The sequence below is a fragment of the Onychostoma macrolepis genome, chromosome 04, assembly GCF_012432095.1.
Source record: "Onychostoma macrolepis isolate SWU-2019 chromosome 04, ASM1243209v1, whole genome shotgun sequence".
NCBI lineage: Eukaryota > Metazoa > Chordata > Actinopteri > Cypriniformes > Cyprinidae > Onychostoma > Onychostoma macrolepis.
This window is the reverse complement of record NC_081158.1, coordinates 6,937,817-6,956,252: the sequence shown is the minus strand read 5'-3', so window position 1 is coordinate 6,956,252 and position 18,436 is coordinate 6,937,817. Positions and strand designations below refer to the sequence as shown.

Genomic DNA, 18,436 nt, shown 5'->3' with positions numbered 1-18,436 from the left:
CCCTTATCTGTCCGATTTTCAAAAAAAAATTTATGCCGTTCCTTTATTTAGAAATAAATGTATAAATTACCAAGCAGTTTTGAAAACCAATGCTTAGTCAAAAAAATGTAACTTATAAAAAAGAATGGTGTAGCCTACAATTGCACACGTTTCTTAGGCCTGTTTCTTGATAGAAATGTAATTAATAAAAAAGCAATACGTGAACTGAACTCACAGCATCGGAGTTTACGAGACAACTTTGTTGTTATGAGCACTGCACTTTACATTTAGGCCATGCCTAACACTTTTTAAAGTAAAAGCACAAAGAACGTTATGTTTTAAGGAAAAAGGCCTGAAGATATTCCAGCGAGGGATACAAATAAGTTTTAATTTGGACTCACTATTACAGTTATGTGATAGGCCTATTATAGTTTCTTACTGTTTGCCAAAAACAAAACAAAAACACAACTAAAACTACAACTAAACAAAAGCTAAAATGAATATATACATAGGCTATATATATAGAGAGAGAGAGAGCCTAGACATTAAAAAAGTATGGATAACAAAACATGACAAAAACAGGCTACTGTAAGTTAAATTAAAGTGTACAGAGAACAAGAAAAATAAAATGAGATGTAAAATATTCAACCACTATAAATGTATTGTACCATTTATAATTGTTTTATTAATTGTTGTTGTTACTTTATTTGGTTTGAGTTGTTTTAATTATTTTATTGATAAATGAGGCCTTGTGAACTATTTTAAATAAAAAAGTTAGCTTATTTATAATTTATTTTATTTCAGTAACGTCTATGTAGAGTAACCAAAATGTTTACAATTTTAGTTTGTTTAATTAACAGTAGCCTATAATAACCCTCCTGCAAATAACAATATATTGTATTTGAATTATGCATAAATAAATGAATGCATCGAACTCAAAAAAAAAAAAAAAAAAAAAAAAAGGCCTAGGCCTATATATTCCCAAATCAGCCACAATGCAAAACACAGATAAACCTCTCTCTCTCACACACACATCGGCCCACATTTGCCAAACAACGTCAGTTACAATCCAGAAAACACACAGAAAACTCAAGGGGTGAGACAACAACACATCCAGTATGAATTAACACATTAACAGTTGTTGTCTGTTAGATCATTTGTAATAATAATAACAACAATAATAATAATGAAAAGGAGGTTATATATGTATAGTACACACTTAAAGATTATTTCAACCAAAATGAAGTACATTTGTGCAGCGTAAAAGCTTTGAGTGCCTGTGTAGTAAAATAACTGCGCATGCGTCCTCTACTTGGGTCCTTCACAGAAACGAGTGATCGTCATTTTAAAACAATAAAAAACATAATAAGATTGAGATGCCACTGTTGGGGGCCAAGGGTGGGACAGGCACCTGATTGGGTGGGCCAGTTTGTCAGCGTAACTTGTCTTGTACAGGAGGATAGTCAAGATCCGTTCGTGAAAAGTACTCAAAGAGTTTGATTAAAAAAAAAAGATCTAACTGCTATTGTCATTGGTTTTGTTCTCATTTGATATATTCACTATCGCAGCAGAGTTTGTTTACAACTATAGAAGGTGATAAAATATAAAACATAAGCTTTATAATCTGTTGTCATTTAACAGAAAGTTAAACTGTAGGCCTAAGACAAATTGTACACTGTGAAAATCATCAATTTATTCTGTCAGACTTATATCACAAATAAGGTATAAGTTTACTATTTATTCTAATGTGTGTGTGTGTGTGTTTTTTTTTTTTTTGACTAGCCAAAGTGACACTTTGTTTACATGGTGTTATTTCAAAGATGTCATGTCGAAGTTGTGGGGGAGGGTAATTGAATGCAGAACCAACATTGTTATTGTTCTTCACAGGTTCACATCAGACGTTCTCTGATGTTGCATCATTATTGGCCTGTGTTGGTTCTGAATGTGTGTTTTGTAATAAAAAGGAACTGGCAAATAAGGATCATCTTATGAAAAAACATCTCAGAGATGCTGTTTATTTTAACGAGAACAATCAAGGTATGGAAGCTGAGCTTGTCAGAGGTGTGATGCCATTAAATTGGTTTAAACTGGATAATGTTATACGTATTATAAATGATCTAAACTGGTTTTGCAGAGAAATTTGTGGTGTTCTGCTTCTGCAAGGAAAAGCTACAGCCATTCAGAAGCCATTACCATTGCCCCCTTTGTCAGTATGACACATTTACATGGTCATCCAACTTCATGAAACATTTAAAAGGCAGACATGGTAGGTATTTTGCTGCATGTGCAACTTCTAACATTTTAATCTGTGAGATGGATCGAAATAATTACTAAAATACTTAAATTATTTAACATTCAGAAAATGTAATGGCCATCAACAAATCACATTAATTATAAGTGCATTACCTATCAAGATAGCTAAACTGTGTGTCATATTTTCGCTATATCTCCTGCATCAGAGAAAAGACAAGGTACATGGCACCAAAACTGTCAAGATTCTTCTTCTTCTTCTTAAATTTCTGATTACAAGTATGTCTGTCTGTCTGATTGACTCTACTGCCTTCAAAAGAAATTACTTTCTTTCTTTTTAATTAAACTGAATACATTCAAACCTCAAAGTTTTACAACTTTTTAAAACTGGTCAGGCTTTCTTAAGCCAATAATAATGAAAAATAATCTTGAAGGAGTATTTTACGTTACTTTAAACATCAAACACACTTGTTTATGTTATTACATTTTTCTAAGTAACAGCTGTGATAACCATTGTTTTTGTTGTTGAAGTTTTGTTTTAATCTATTTTCAGTTTAATTTAAACATCAAACACACTTTTTGTTATATGACTAAATAAGTTACAGCTGTGATAACTACTGTCTTTATTTTTGTAGAGAAGCCAGAAGTGTTAAAAGAAAAGTCCACAAAGAACTTGGACTCTAAGACAAGCATGTTGAAAACACCCCTGATGACGTGACCGGGGACCCCATAGAGAAGCAGGATTCAAAGACAAATAGTTTTGTGTGTCCGCACTGCACAGCTGTGCTAAGTTCAGCCAAAAACTTGCGAAGGCACATCAGAGAAGTACATAACATTGATGCTACACCCATGATATTCGTTGATGCCATGAAAGGAATTTATGTCACTCCAAAATATAACCACAGTCCGTTTTTTCCTATTCACGTAATCAAATCAACCAATCCACCAAACATAGACTGTGAAGTAGAAAAGTGTCGTCAATTCATGAAAATTGCATGGTCTTCTGGAAATCCAGGCAAAGAATGCTAAACCTTATATCAAGCCAGCAGTACTACAATGTACCACACTGCAAGACATGCAGAGTAAGGGGCTGATGTCTTCTGAGTGGGGTGCTAAATGCCAAGAACTTAACAATACTGCCATCACGCATGGAGTGGATAGTGTGTTTCCCGTATTTTTTTTATAGATGAAGGATACTCTGCACGGTGGTACTTTTTTTCAGTTTTCACAAATCTGACTGACATCTGGTGTCAGTTCAGACGAACAAGAGTAACATTTGATTCTGTGGTAGGACGGAGGAACTGTCAATGCCAAGGAAACAGAAGATCACGCCGTTGTATCCATCGTATGATGGGAATGTGGTGGCTTTTTCAGGAGTCCCCAGGCACCTCAGACACTCAAGCAGAGGACATTGATGACTTGGAGAGTCATTTGTTTGAGAGCAGTGTCACCTGTGAGCCACACAATGTGACTGGTTCCAAAATCTGTCTAATGACAGAATACCTTTTAAAAGAAAAACAAATTCCATGCATGCAGGAAATACCTTTGAGGCTGAGGACTCAGGAGGAGCAACCACCACCATGTTTTGTCCCCAAAGAAGCCACCTGTCCCTACTGTCCTGGGCCTACCCCTCCGGCACTGTGTCCCTACACAGTTATAACCACCCAGGCAACGGTGTATGGGATTAGCTGTGTCAGAAAAGTTCAGTGAACATGAAATCAAGTCTACTCTTTTGCATAGATTACAAGAAAAAAAAAAGCTCTATGAAGATTTAGGTAACACACAAATACTGCTTTTCAATCTGTAGGTGTCTCTGTTGCTGTGAAACAGTATAATATTGTGCGATTCCAAGAATATTCATCTGGATTCCACAACTTCAATAACCGGGTCTTCATAACACTTCCATTGTGTGAGCTTCTGTTGTCCGGTTTGGCGGTAAGTCATTCATAAATGCTTTGTGTAAAACATCTGGAATAAAGTGTCCTCATATCCATGTTTGTACAGAAATAAATGTGCATGAATTTAAAGAGAAATTATATAATTTTAACTGTGTTTTTAATTTCAGAAGACAACCAGTGGACATTCTGGACATTTTGTCATTCTTTAATGACAACCGCTACCATCACCAAACACTGCGGAAAGCATTTCACCACTTTTTGTCGCTGACAAAATTTCAGTTCGACTTCTTTTGTTTCCAGTGTGGATAGCACCCAGCTGTGGTAATAGCAGATGCTAATTGGAAACTGGCCTTCGATGTCCCACGTAAGGTTATTTCTGGTGTCTGGAATTCAGCCTTTGTAAAATGAGTATTATTATGGACATTTGTTGTGTACTGTCTCAACTTCCTCTTCTGGACGGAGTCAGCAAGAGACCACACGGATGGGCTTCTGAGTTTCAAGCACTTCCCAACATGCTACATCTCTGATCTAGCAGGACAAGTTGCTTTATATACAAACAACTGCACACAACAGCTTTATTTCCAACCACATGACGGAAGACTCTGTGCAGCATCGTCAGATAATATAAAGCTGGCAGCTAACAAGGAATTAGAGGTTGACTTGCAATGGGTGAAGAACTTGAGGTCACCAGTTCTACTACAGGGAATGCCGGATATGTCGAAGACATCCAGTCACAGGGACGTGTGAAAGATACTCCCTGTATGATAGGTTTCATCAGAAAAATCCAAAACATCCAGAAGAAAAGCTGAGAAGCCTCAACATCTGCCCCACCCTAAGAAGAGAAGTGAACTCAGAGTTTGCAGAGCAGTTTAATCGCGAAATTTCAGCAGTGAGGTTCTCATTGTGTCAGATGAATGAAGCACACTTCAAACAAACTGTAAGGGTGCTGATTGACCCGCATAACGAAAAGATAAATAAGGCTGAAATTGAGGGATTGTGCAATGCGCAGTTGTCTATCGGCCTGCATGGGATGCTTGGACTGCACTCCTCTGGTAGGTTTTGTTTGGTGTATGATACTACACAATAGTAAGAATGTAGAAAGTGTGGAAAATCCTAAATAAATTTCAAAGGTAATCTACAAATGTATGTAATTATTTTAGTGTGGCCCAATCGGAAATCTTGTACCAAAGCATGAAGATGTTTTTCAATAGTGTTTTCCATGACCACATAAGGAACTACCAATGGGTGCAATGCACATCATGCAAAAATTGGCTGCATTTTCAGTGTGCTGGTGTGGAGGGGGACTGGACGTCGAAGGATTTCTGTTGTGGATGCAGATGTGTATGTATTATTTTACACATGTCAAACCTATGGCTGCCATTGCAATCAAAGCTAGAATTCTTATAGTTGTATTTTATAAAGTCTAGGGATGCCATTTCCCTCGATGTGTCAATTACAGATTTAGTCATTTAGACAGTGTTTTTATTAAAAACAGAAATGACATCCTGGAGTCTGTCAAAAGTATAAGACATTCTCACAGATGAAGAGATAAAGGTAATAGACTGTAAATATTATAACATCAGACTGGTTAAAACCTTAAATAAGCTCTGGGGCTATTTTGGGGATTTCCGCCTGGATTTGGCCTGACCAAATTGAAAAGCTTCCCATACCCACATGCAGAGGTGTACATAGTATTTTATGTAATTTCAAAGGGTTTCCTGTAAAATGATACCAAATTTTTCTGTTGAAAGTAATGAAAATGATTGTATATGTTTTCTGTGTTATAATAAACACACAAAAAAAAGAGGCGTTTTTTGAAATAATTATTATAAACTGAAGATTGAAAGTGTATAATTCAGGCCCTGAGAGGCCCAGCTCCCTGCAAACAATTTTATTTGTTTCCAGCAGATCTCAGCAAACACAGGAAAAAGGAAGTGAGGAATAATACACTTTTTTTTAATACAATTTCTGCCTACCCAAATTTGAAGTCTCCCCATACCCACATACAGTGGAATAAATGCAAAATTTCAATGTCATTTTACAGAAAACCATTTGAAATTACATAAAAAACTGCTGTAAGTGACAAATATTATTATATATGTTGTATATCCTATGATGAACCATCTCAATACAAGGCGCTTTTTTTTTGGTTCTAAACCCTGTCTTTCAAAGTGTATAACTCAGGCCCTGTGTGCTCTAGCAGGCAGTTTTGTTTGTTACCAGCAGATGGCAGGAGAGATGAGAAAAAATAATTTTGTCTTTATCATGTAGTATGCAAGAATTACTGTAATTCAATAATGGGAATATACACTTTTTTCTAATTCAAGCCGGCAAGTTCCCCACCTGTCAAAAGTGCAAAAACAAGATATTACAAGGCTTATTACCACAGAAAACATATTTTTACTTGATGATAACCATATCAACACGACTTACCAGCACTTTTATTCATATTTACAATTTGTTTTCTAGGAAGGAATCTATATCAAAGAGAGCAATGAGACACAGTATTACTTTTGCCTTTTATTTTTCAATGGTCAAACATCTTTCACACAGTAAATATAACACATAAAGAATGAGCAAACGTATATAAAGTGCAATATTCAAAGATATATTGTGTAAAATTGTATAAAGTGTTTCGGTAACACTTTACAATAAGGTGTCATTTGTTAACATTAGTTAATGTATTAACTAACATGAACAAACAATGAACAATGCATTTATTACACTATTTATTCATCTTTGTTAATGTTAGTTAATGAAAATACAGTTGTTCATTGTTTGTTCATGTTAGTTCACAGTGCATTAACTAATGTTAACAAACACAACTTGAGATTTTAATAATGCATTAGTAAATGCTGAAATTACCATTAACTAAGATTAATAAATGCTGTAGAAGTATTGTTCATTCTTAGTTCATATTTACTAATGTTGTTAACTAATGAACCTTATTGTAAAGTGTTACCAGTGTTTTAGAAAATAAGTAATAAACTGTGCAAACATTTACCAGAAATTATAAAAAAAAAAAAGAACAAAATGTTACCTTATTCTCCTAAAAATTATAAGTGTAAATTTGTAAAAAATACAAACATAAAAAAAAAAATACAAAATTCTTGTCAAACACCTGACTGGTAGTATAATATTATTTGGACTACTGTTTTGATACTTGTATGGTAATTTTTCTTACATGTCAATTGTTAGTCTGCATTCATTATAATTTCAAAGAACAATCAGTACAGTTATTTAAAATGATGTTTTTGTGTAAAACATAAACAGGTTTGGAACGACATCAGAATGTAATTTCTGTGTGAACTATCCCAACAAAACAAAAACAAAAAAGTCCAGACTTCAAGAGTGTAGACATGTCAGTTAGCTTGAGTGTCCCTCGGTGTGCCAGCGCTGGAAGCAGTTCCGGGGTGACACGAAGCACAATAAATGGGAGTCTTGACTTTCTTATCTTCTGCTTTGCACAGAACACAGACTTTTCTGGCAGCTGTGGCATCACTCCTAAAATAGTCCGGCAGGCACATTTGGGCTGGTGCACGTGCAGGTGTGGCTGGCTCAGTGGTTCCTCTGATGAGCTCTGAAATTAGTTGCTTTCTGAAGATTTCTTGTTCTGGATTTTTGACAACTCGCAGTGAAGAATGAAGCTGTTGATGACCGCAGTGTCAATGAAATGGTAAAAAAAGGTTTTATACCATTTTCTGGTTTTGTGGAGCACGTTGTAGTAACCAATGAGCGCATCTGAGAGGTCAACGCCACCCATGTATTTGTTGTACTCCGCCACTGCTACTGGAACAGGAACCTGGTCCCTTCTCCAACCCTCTGCAGTCTTTACCCGGCGATTCACGGTGTCACCATTGAATGATTTGTGAATAGTAGAACACATGGTGACCTCCCTGGTGTCCATCCACTTCACAAACAGGAGCTTTCCGTGCCTGATCCAACGAATTTCTCCTCCTTTTTTTTTTTTACCGAGGTTGTTGGTTTTTGTTTTTTGGAAAGCCCTGTCTGTTTGGGCGTATGGTGCCACATGCCTGGGTGTGTTTCAGCAACAAATCACAGAAGAGGGTCGGGCTGGTATAGAAGTTATCCATAAAAATGTGATAGCCCTGTCCAAGAAGAGTCAGATCCAAAAGTTGCATGACGGATTCATAGCTCAAGCCTTTACCGGTGTCTGTGGAGGACTTTCCTTCATACAGTACACGTAAAAGTTCCAAGTATATCCACAAATTGAATCTGCGAGGACAAACAATTTGTAACCCCATCTGGTTGGCTTGTTCATACACTGTTTGAGGCCGATCCTGGCCTTTGAAGCGACCATGCGCTCGTCCACTGCCAGCTGCTTTTGTGGATGGAAATATGTTTTGCACGCAGAAACAATGTCAGTATATAGGGGTTTTATTTTGCAAAGTTTGTCATAGTCCGGGGTTCCCTTTTTTTGGACATTCTCTTCATCATTCAAAGTCTTGAACATAAAACAACAGGGTAAAAATATAGTTGACGACTAGACATAATCATTTCATGACTCTAGACACTTCTTTGTGAAGACAGTGGCATAATACAGTGAAATAATATGTTCTTGAGACATATAAAAACAGTTGCCATACCTTTTAGGTATACAGTGACCTCTGGCGGTTCTAGTGTTAAGTGGGGTTTAATTGGAGCTGAACTCTACAGGACAGTATAAAACTGTATGTGTGTGTGTGTGTGTGTGTGTGTGTGTGTGTGTGTTCACTACTGTATGTCATGACTGCCAATGAACCAGTTCAGTCAATGATTCTTATAACGAGAAGATCGCTTTAAAGAGGAAAACGTGATTTTGGTTGGAGTTATACCAGGACCTACAGAGCCACAGAATAACATTAACCCTTATCTTGAGCCTTTGGTTGATGAGCTTCGTGATCGATGGGAAGGAGTTGTCATAATGGACTCCTCACTCTTGGGGTGTCAAGTGTACAGAGCTGCTCTTCTCTGCCTCTCATCTGATATTCCAGCTTCCAGCAAATGTGGTGGTTTTGTGGGCCTTGAGAGGTTGGTTCTGTTTTAGTTTATTTATTCATTTTGTTTGGAAAAAAAATCCACATAAAATTAATTCTTTTTTTTTTTTCTCTGTGTTTTGCAGGATGTAACAAGTGCCTCAAAACATTCAAGAAGACAACATTTGGAGGTAAAACAGACATCTTTACTATTACTTTCTTTAAAAAACTAAAGAAAAAAATCTAAAATATAGATTTATTTTTTTAAATAAATGCTGTTTTTTTTACTTGTATTCAAAGAATTTACCCGTAATAATTAAATACAAATAATTGTATTACTTGACAGTGACGATGAAGAACTCACTATTTCTATATAGCCTAGTAATTTGTTAGCAATGTGATACTAGAAGCTACAATATATTGACTATAGTTTAACAATTTGTAAGTATTACTCTATATCTATTGTAAAGTGTTATCACATTTTCTTTATCACCAATGTGCATCTAAAACAGGCAAGTTCACATTTTCTATGTTTGCCATTAAATTACGTTGTTGAAGTGAGCAGGATCCACTGACGGACGGTTGGCCTGTGTTGTGAGTTCAAATATCCATCGCTTATCCACAAACAATTGATAACAAATATATTTTAGTATGTGTGTTAAGTGTGAGATCTCAAGAAACAGATATTTGAATACAAAACATTTTTTGTTGTGAAATAAGGCAAAACTTAGGTAGAAAATGTTCTTTTTGGTTATGTAAAACCGGCGTGTGAAAAACGTGATGGAGAGCTAATGATTTAACTGCGAACAGCTAACCCTTGACACCAATGTCATCAGAAAATATCTGTTTTGTCTGGTACCCAAAACCAGATAACAGCAAGTCTCGTGCACCCCCAACATCAGCAGTGTTTTACTGCATTGTGTTCCGAAACAACCGTATCAACAGTACTGTATCACAAGAGGTGGACCGATTACAGAAAGCAGGAGACAAAGTGAGGGTAAAATTAGCAGAGTTTATTGAATAATCTTAGTTTAATCTGTTTTAATGCTTTCATACTTCACAAATCCTCTACAAGCAATGGAAAATTAGTTCTTCCTTTAAAAACCTTTAAATGGAGATATTTTCTGATCTCTTACTTGATTGTGAAAACAACTAACATAACAGCACCTAACATCAGATTAAACAATAATGGAAAAATAATAAAAATGGCAGAACAATAAATGCATCAGTGAAATGAGTGTATAAATGGTTATTAAATCATTCCCCGTGGAATTTTATTGAATTTATGAGTACAAACTAAGCTGGAGCCAGCTGCAGATGAGTGGGTCAACCTAAAGAGGGTGGGACTTTAGCTGCAAGCCACAAATCTCTCTAATCCTACCCCTCGCCCTCTTGTGGTGTAAGCCCCTCCCACTCACTCACAGGTCTTGGTGTAAGCCCCTCCCACTCACTCACAGGTCTTGGTGTAAGCTCCTCCCACTGCAGTTCTCTGGGATGCAGCCCAGATAATATTTAGGCCCTGTCCCAAATAGCACCTTTTGTGCACTTACGGTCTGGTGGACTTACAGTGGCTGCTGTGTGCGCGTGTCCATAGGGTGTCCCATTCATCATTTTAGCTTTCAGAAGGGTGCTCGCGAGCTGCCCCATTCACCCTTGTGCGCACTACTGTTGACTGCGCAAGCCTGCAAGCGACGCAGCCGACTTGTACCCAACAGTCAGCAGCATTACATCAGGAAAGTGTGGACTCTGAAGAAGACTGTAAGGGTTTAAGGGTGCCATTTGGGACAGAGCCTTACTTGGAAATTTTCCGGCTTTCCATGTTTTCACCATTATACGCAGAATATAGGGCACCTGAAACACCTTGCTCTCAAAGATGTTTTAATATCACACATCTTCTGAACGAGTACAGAATTTCCAGAATCAAATCATAGGCGAGGAAAATGAGCAATCTCGTGTAAGCAGATGAATATGAAAAATAATGCGATCATCAACAATAATATAAAATATAAAAGAATATAAAAGAAAACTGCCTAAAGTTACCGAGTAAAATGTCAATCCAGGTGGATGATGGAAGCGTTTAAGTCAGCTACATTAGTATATTTTTAAGCAATTGTTGAGTTAAATAAAACATTTAACCCAACCACTGGGTCAAAGCAAACCAGTTATTGGGTTTGTCCATATTTGAACCAACTTTAGCCCAGCATTTTTTGAAGTAATGAAATGAGTAAATATGGTTAAATGCTTTTTTATAAATGATTAAATGATACCACAACACAATTAACCACAAAATTAACCACAACACAAATGCAGAGTTGCTCTTTTTAAGCTACACACGCAGGTTGCGATGAAGATTTCTTAGACCCCCCCCCCCCCCATTTATTTTTATGCCAACACAAATAAATTGAATGCAATCCTTCATAATCATTATTAAATCACACTGTAAAAGTTCTTCCCTTATACATGTCTTTTAAAAGATAATTTTATAATTTACTCAACCTCAAGTTGTTCTAAACCAGTGTGAGTTTCTTCTGTTGATTATGCCATGGTCTGTCTGAATACTCGATTCTGGTTGGCTGGCAGGTGTTGATTAAATTAATTTAACTGCACAGGTAGTTCCAGGTCAGTTTAATCACTTTCTATATTAATGCGCTTAACATACAGTTACCGTTGAATAGTAATACAGATGAAAATAACCGTCATTTTTATGGTTCCAGTCAAGTATTGCAGCACAAATATTATTAACATCTTTAATATGTGAATGCTGGCAAATGACCATGGCATAAACGGGATAATCAACTGCTGCACGTCGGGTGGTTCTTCGCCTCCACGTCGTGCATTCAAATCGTTTAATGCACAGCTAGCCGTTGATTATCCCTTACATATAACAGATAAGATATTATACTGAACAATGTTGGTAACCAGAGAGTTGCGGGTCTCCATTGACTACCATAATATAAAAAAAAAACAGTGGGGACCAGAAACCCTTTGGTTACAAACGTTCTTCAAAATTTCTTTTAAGTTTTACAGAACAAAGAAACTCATACAGGTTTAGAACAGTTCAACGTTGAGTAATTTATGACAAAACGTTTATATTTGGGGAACTCTGCCATTAATTTTGATTACATCTTTTAGCCCGATCATGGAAAACCAACAATTCTGATATTAAAAACATTCCTGCATTAATGTTTGAAACCAAAACGTAAAAAAGAAAAAGAAAAAAAAAGTTTATTTCCAGTCATGGATCTTTGGAGAAATGTAAAATTCAATAGTAATATATCATATTTTTAATATATGTTGTGTAGCTCAGAGTGTCTTTGTTCATGAAATGTCTTGATAGTCCGTTCTTCTATTAAATCTGATTTTGAGATTGAAGTTCCTGTATTTCTGTTTGCTGACACAGAGTGTCCTCTGAATAAGTTTGTTTAAACTTTGTGGAAATTACTATGACTCCATTATTACCAGAGATGAACAAAGACCACAGAGACCATTTGGCTGGTGACTGAACTGTAGTTGGTGTAATCTAATAATCGTAGCCCCCCACCCACCATATCTTCATCATGAGGTTGTCCCCCAAGTCACTAAAAGACAAGGTTCTTCCCCATGACTCCGTCCTACAGCATTTAGCCGGTCTCATTTAAAATGTTACATTTGAGCAGTTTACAATGACTAATGTGTTCGTCTAGTCTTCTCTCACCGTTCCACATCTGAAGGGGTAGCTAATGAAATTATTTTCTATGCCTGAATTACTTTTTCTATGCATTTTTTTCACCTGCAGATTTTGTTCTTCTTTATATTGAGTTTTAAAAGGTTTTTTGTTTTTCTGCTTAGCAAACTGTTTATCTGTTTATCTTGGCACAATGCTGTGCCCCCCACTTGAAAAATGAACCCCTCTCTTAAACAAAAGAACCCAAATTATTGTACACAATGTCTTTTGTGCAGTGTAATTTTATAACTCTTCTAAAATGCAAGGGTTGTAAAGGGCTGCCCTCTTCATGGCTAGATTTTGTTCTGACATTAAGATCTCTACTAACAACACTGTTCGACCTTAGCCGATAAACTGATATTATAGAAGCACATCTATCATGATAGGCCTGCCATTCCTTATTTCGCCAATTTGATTTCAGAGTGACATTATTTCAACTCTTGGTGATGCTTTAACCCTTGCATTTTAGAAAGAATTATATATATATTTCATGGAACAATAACTTGTCACAATATACTTGAATTCACACCTCAGGTTTTGGGCTTGACATTGAGAATACATGTTATCAATATATGATGTCTTCAAAAGTACCAACTAAACTTCCAGCAGCTCCTCCAAGAATAGGGACATAGTGACTCCAGTCACTTGCTCGTTTTGATCTGTATGGAACTTGTGCTTCAGCTTTAGCCTTTTCTTTCTCAAAATTTTCTTGAGCTTGTTTTAAAGATTGATATTTTTCTCTCTTGTAGTTTTCTTCAACTTCTTTTAAAGCTTTAGCCTTTTCTCTCTCATATCTTTCTTTAGCTTCTCTTAAAGCTCTTTCCTTGTCTTTTTCTTTAACTTTTAAGGCTTCACTCTCTTCTTTCTTGTGTTTTTCTGTAAGAAATTTGACAACTTTATCCTTTTCTTCCTTGTGCTTTTTTTCTGCATCTTGTACAATTTCATCCATTTTTTCTGGTGTCTTTCTTCAGCTTCGTTTAGAGCTTTAGCCTTTTCTGTTTCATGTTTTTCTTCAGCTTCTTTTAAAGCTTTAGCCACTCGTCTATCAAGTTTTTCATTATACTCATGCTCTGCTTGTTCTCTTGTTTCTCTCTGAATTCTTTCCTGTAGGTTAAGTTTTTCCTTCTCATGTTTTTCTTCCATGCTTTTTATAAAGTCCTGTTCTTCTTGTTCTCCTAGGGATTTTTCTTTTCTTTTATTCTCCTCTTCATATGCTCTCTGATTCTCCTCCAGTTTTAGCTTCATCTCTTCTCGTAGTTTCTTATCGGTTTCTTTCTTGATCTCCTCTTCCCTCTTTTTAAACTCCTCTTCGCTTTTCCTCAGTTCAGTCTGCATCTCTTGTCTTTCTCTCTCTGTTTCTTTCTTCATGTGGTTTATTTCTGTTACATATTTGGCTCTCAGCTCTTCTTCTCTTCTCTTGATCACTACTTCTTTCTCCTTTATTATCATCTTTTGTCTCTCTTTGATATTCTTGTCCACCAGCTGGAACATCCCACTGGTGTAGAAACTCCCTCCATTTTCTGTCACCATATAGTCAACCTTCTCCAGCAGCTCAGAAACCTGCGTCAGATCTTCAGTCTCATTGTTATTGAACACATGGTATCTTTGACCACACTGCTGGATGAGGCTCTTTAAACTTTCATCCTCTTCAATGAAATCTTGAATTCTTCTTCCTTTGAGTTTATCTCCTCTGGTGAACAGTACCATGGTGTACATTCTGGATTTGTCTCCAAATGTCTCGTGGATCATCTTCACTATGTCTTTCTCCTCTTGAGTGAATCGTCCCAGTTGAATCACCAGCAGAAACACATGTGGTCCAGGAGCAGCCATTGAGATGCACATCACAATCTCCTTCTTGATGTCAGCATTATCAACTCCAGAATCATACAGCCCTGGAGTGTCGATCACAGTTATCCATCTTCTGTTGAACTCAGATGTTTCTTTCACAGAGCGTGAAGTCAGTATTGATTTGAAAGCTTCTCGTCTCAGTATGGTGTTTCCTGCTGCACTTTTCCCAACGCCAGTCTTTCCCAGCAGCACAATCCTCACATCACCACTGTGTGCAACACCTGCTAACAGGAGAAGAAAGACAGTTACTACAGTGGAATTCTTCAGAAATACACAGAATAATTTCATCAGATATTAAAGGTTTATTTTTCATCTATACATCGATGAGCCATTACATTATGACCTCCCCAGCACCTGACAACCAAATGGTGCTGCAGGTGCAATTCACAGGGCAGTATATACCATCCGAGGACCGGCTTTCGGTCAGTAGAGTGTTTGGAAAAGCTGCTGAGTTATCGGAGTTTGATAAAGGACAAATTGTGCTGACCCGGTGCCTTGTAACTTCGATCTCAGAAATGGCGCGCCTTGTTGGTTGTTCATGTGTCACTGTAGTGAGTACGTATCAAACATGGTGCACGGATACCCAGCCGTGTGTCGTGTGGCGGCTCATTGGGGACGGAGACTGTCATGCATAGTTCACAGGGCCACAGTGCGACAAATCACAAGCAGCTACAACAGTGGTGACCAGGGTAATGTGTCACAGCACACAATTCATCACAGCCTGCTGTGTATGGGCTTGTGTAGCCGATGACCCAGCTGGGTCCCCATGATAACTGCGCACCATCGCCAACAGCGCATGAAATGGGCCCCAGATCATCGGGATTGGACCGTGGATGATTGGAAGAAAGTGACCTGGTCTGACGAATCAAGATTCCTGGTGTATCACATTGAAGGCCTAGCATGGATACATCGATTACCAACAGAGGCTATGGCACCAGGATGCACTGTTGTGTGGACACAGACCAGCGGCAGTTTTCTTAGGACACTTTAGACCCCATTTCCCAATAGCACAATTCCTGACAGCTGTCAGGTATCTGAACATCACTGCGGACCAAGTGCACCCATTTATGGCAACTGTCTTCCCAGCCAGTGATGGCCATGCAACACTGCCAGAATCTCAAGGAGTGGTTTGAGGAACATGGTGGTGAATTTCTGTTAATCACTTGGCCTCCAAATTCACCTGACACGAACCCTGTTCGAACATTTGTGGTTTGACTTGGAAAAGCGGGTTCGCGTTGACATTAAGTTATGGTCATAATGTAATAGCTCATCTGTGTATATTATGCAGATTGTAGTAATATACCACAGTATCCAAATCTATGGGAGAAATTGCCTCATAATAATAAAAACAATAAAATATGAATGACCCCTTTTAAATTTTGCTTTGCATAAACTGCTGGGACAATCAAAGGCATTCCTGATATAATGTACATATCTACAGCATTTATTTAAAAAATAAATTGGTGTAAAACTGCCATAGTGGGTCAGAAAAAGTATATGACTCACCTATAACTGCTCTGTTCCTTGTACTTTTCTGGAAAAAACAAACAAAAAATAAGGGGATAAGTTAATTATAAACAAAACTCATTGTCCCAAAGCAGCATATATTTCTAATCAATCATTCAAATGAATTTCTTTATACCTCTGTGGTGACACTGATCACATCACTGTCTACGGTGTAGTTGAGTTTCCCCACCGCGGTGCACTTGATCTCATACTCTGTTTCTTCTTCCAGATCAGTCAGAGTAACTGTGTGTTGATCCTTCAGCACAGGTTCAGATGTCCAGACTGTGTCCTGCTTCACTTTATACAGTAATCTGAGCTCCACTGTAGCAGGACATGATGGAGGAACCACCTTCAGAACCACCTTCTGACCTTTGACTTCCTCAGTGATTGGACAGGCTGGTTTGGATGGAGGAGTAAAGCAAACAGCTTCATCACATCCACTTTCATACAGGAGAATGCAGGAACCTGGATGATTGTTGTGGTCTTTTGAGGAAACAATAAATTTAGTGGACTGAGTGTCATGTGACTTCATCAGCTCTTTAAATATGATTACATTTTCTCTCATTTTCTCCCTGATGTTTCCAGAGAGCCACATCAATACTCGAGGAGTCGATCCTGGATTCTTCCCTGTTGTTTGAGCCTTTAAGTAATTTTCTTGTTCAGAAATCAGCTCGTCTCGCCGATCAAGGGAACTAAATGTGTAGCAAATCACATTCTCCACATTAATATCTGACAAAACTGTATCTAAGCTAATTTGCACTTCAGCTCCAGAGTCCAGTAATTGTTGAAGAAACTCCCCAACTGTGTTTGATTCTTTCTCTTTCTCTCTCATCCACTCCGTTAGATCCTGTGGGTTAAATGGAGACTCGTCATGAGCTTGTAGAAGACTGGTCAAAGCACAAGTGTCTTCTTCACAGGCTTGAACTAACGGGATCAGCGACTGAATTTTTCCATTTAAATTTTGTCTGTAGATTTGGCAGAATCGCTTCATGTCTTTAATTTTCTTCCGAAATGCACTAAACATGGTTGTTCTGGTGTCTTTCAAAAGTTCACTGCATTTGTTTTCAGTAAAGCGCAGATTTTCGATGACAGAATTCGATGCCGTGATGAGCTTCTCAGTGACCCTCAAATGGATCACATCACTGTTCACGGAGTAGTTGAGTTTCCCCACCGGCGCACTTGATCTCATACTCTGTTTCTTCTTCCAGATCAGTCAGAGTAACTGTGTGTTGATCCTTCAGCACAGGTTCAGATGTCCAGACTGTGTCCTGCTTCACTTTATACAGTAATCTGAGCTCCACTGTAGCAGGACATGATGGAGGAACCACCTTCAGAACCACCTTCTGACCTTTGACCTCCTCAGTGATTGGACAGGCTGGTTTGGATGGAGGAGTAAAGCAAACAGCTTCATCACATCCACTTTCATACAGGAGAATGCAGGAACCTGGATGATTGTTGTGGTCTTTTGAGGAAACAATAAATTTAGTGGACTGAGTGTCATGTGACTTCATCAGCTCTTTAAATATGATTACATTTTCTCTCATTTTCTCCCTGATGTTTCCAGAGAGCCACATCAATACTCGAGTCGATCCTGGATTCTTCCCTGTTGTTTGAGCCTTTAAGTAATTTTCTTGTTCAGAAATCAGCTCGTCTCGCCGATCAAGGGAACTAAATGTGTAGCAAATCACATTCTCCACATTAATATCTGACAAAACTGTATCTAAGCTAATTTGCACTTCAGCTCCAGAGTCCAGTAATTGTTGAAGAAACTCCCCAACTGTGTTTGATTCTTTCTCTTTCTCTCTCATCCACTCCGTTAGATCCTGTGGGTTAAATGGAGACTCGTCATGAGCTTGTAGAAGACTGGTCAAAGCACAAGTGTCTTCTTCACAGGCTTGAACTAACGGGATCAGCGACTGAATTTTTCCATTTAAATTTTGTCTGTAGATTTGGCAGAATCGCTTCATGTCTTTAATTTTCTTCCGAAATGCACTAAACATGGTTGTTCTGGTGTCTTTCAAAAGTTCACTGCATTTGTTTTCAGTAAAGCGCAGATTTTCGATGACAGAATTCGATGCCGTGATGAGCTTCTCAGTGACCCTCAAATGGATCACATCACTGTCTACGGAGTAGTTGAGTTTCCCCACCGCGGCGCACTTGATCTCATACTCTGTTTCTTCTTCCAGATCAGTCAGAGTAACTGTGTGTTGATCCTTCAGCACAGGTTCAGATGTCCAGACTGTGTCCTGCTTCACTTTATACAGTAATCTGAGCTC

At 37.8% G+C, this 18,436-nt stretch overlaps 2 protein-coding genes across 3 annotated transcripts in view; both read right to left on the bottom strand.

Moving 5' to 3' along the window:
- Positions 1 to 8,013, bottom strand: part of LOC131538461 (uncharacterized) — a 17,011-nt gene extending 8,998 nt beyond the window's left edge. Inside the window, exon 1 of the mRNA XM_058772337.1 lies at positions 7,823 to 8,013. Coding sequence (XP_058628320.1) covers positions 7,823 to 8,013 — 191 coding nt within the window. The remainder of the gene's footprint in view (positions 1 to 7,822) is intronic.
- Positions 8,014 to 10,095: 2,082 nt separating this feature from the next.
- On the bottom strand, positions 10,096 to 17,294 carry LOC131538591 (uncharacterized). Of its 2 annotated transcripts, none has more exons than XM_058772506.1 (3): positions 16,297 to 17,294; positions 16,161 to 16,188; positions 10,096 to 14,878 (listed from the first exon to the last, which is right to left on the bottom strand). In XM_058772506.1, the coding sequence occupies exons 1-3, from the start codon at positions 17,182 to 17,184 to the stop codon at positions 13,650 to 13,652; spliced, it is 2,145 nt and encodes a 714-aa protein (XP_058628489.1). In that variant the 5' UTR covers positions 17,185 to 17,294; the 3' UTR covers positions 10,096 to 13,649. The 2 variants fall into 2 exon arrangements, with proteins under 2 accessions (XP_058628489.1, XP_058628491.1); XM_058772508.1 differs by having other exon boundaries at positions 10,096 to 14,875.
- Positions 17,295 to 18,436: the final 1,142 nt, after the last annotated feature.

Excerpts from the sequence above, each read along its gene's own strand:
- LOC131538591 (XM_058772506.1), bottom strand. The coding sequence starts at position 17,184 with ATGTTTAGTGCATTTCGGAAGAAAATTAAAGACATGAAGCGATTCTGC. Across the intron at positions 16,189-16,296 it reads TGATCAGTGTCACCACAGAG|AAAAGTACAAGGAACAGAGC; the intron begins GTATAAAGAAAT and ends TGTTTTTTCCAG. Across the intron at positions 14,879-16,160 it reads AAGGAACAGAGCAGTTATAG|CAGGTGTTGCACACAGTGGT; the intron begins GTGAGTCATATA and ends TTCTCCTGTTAG.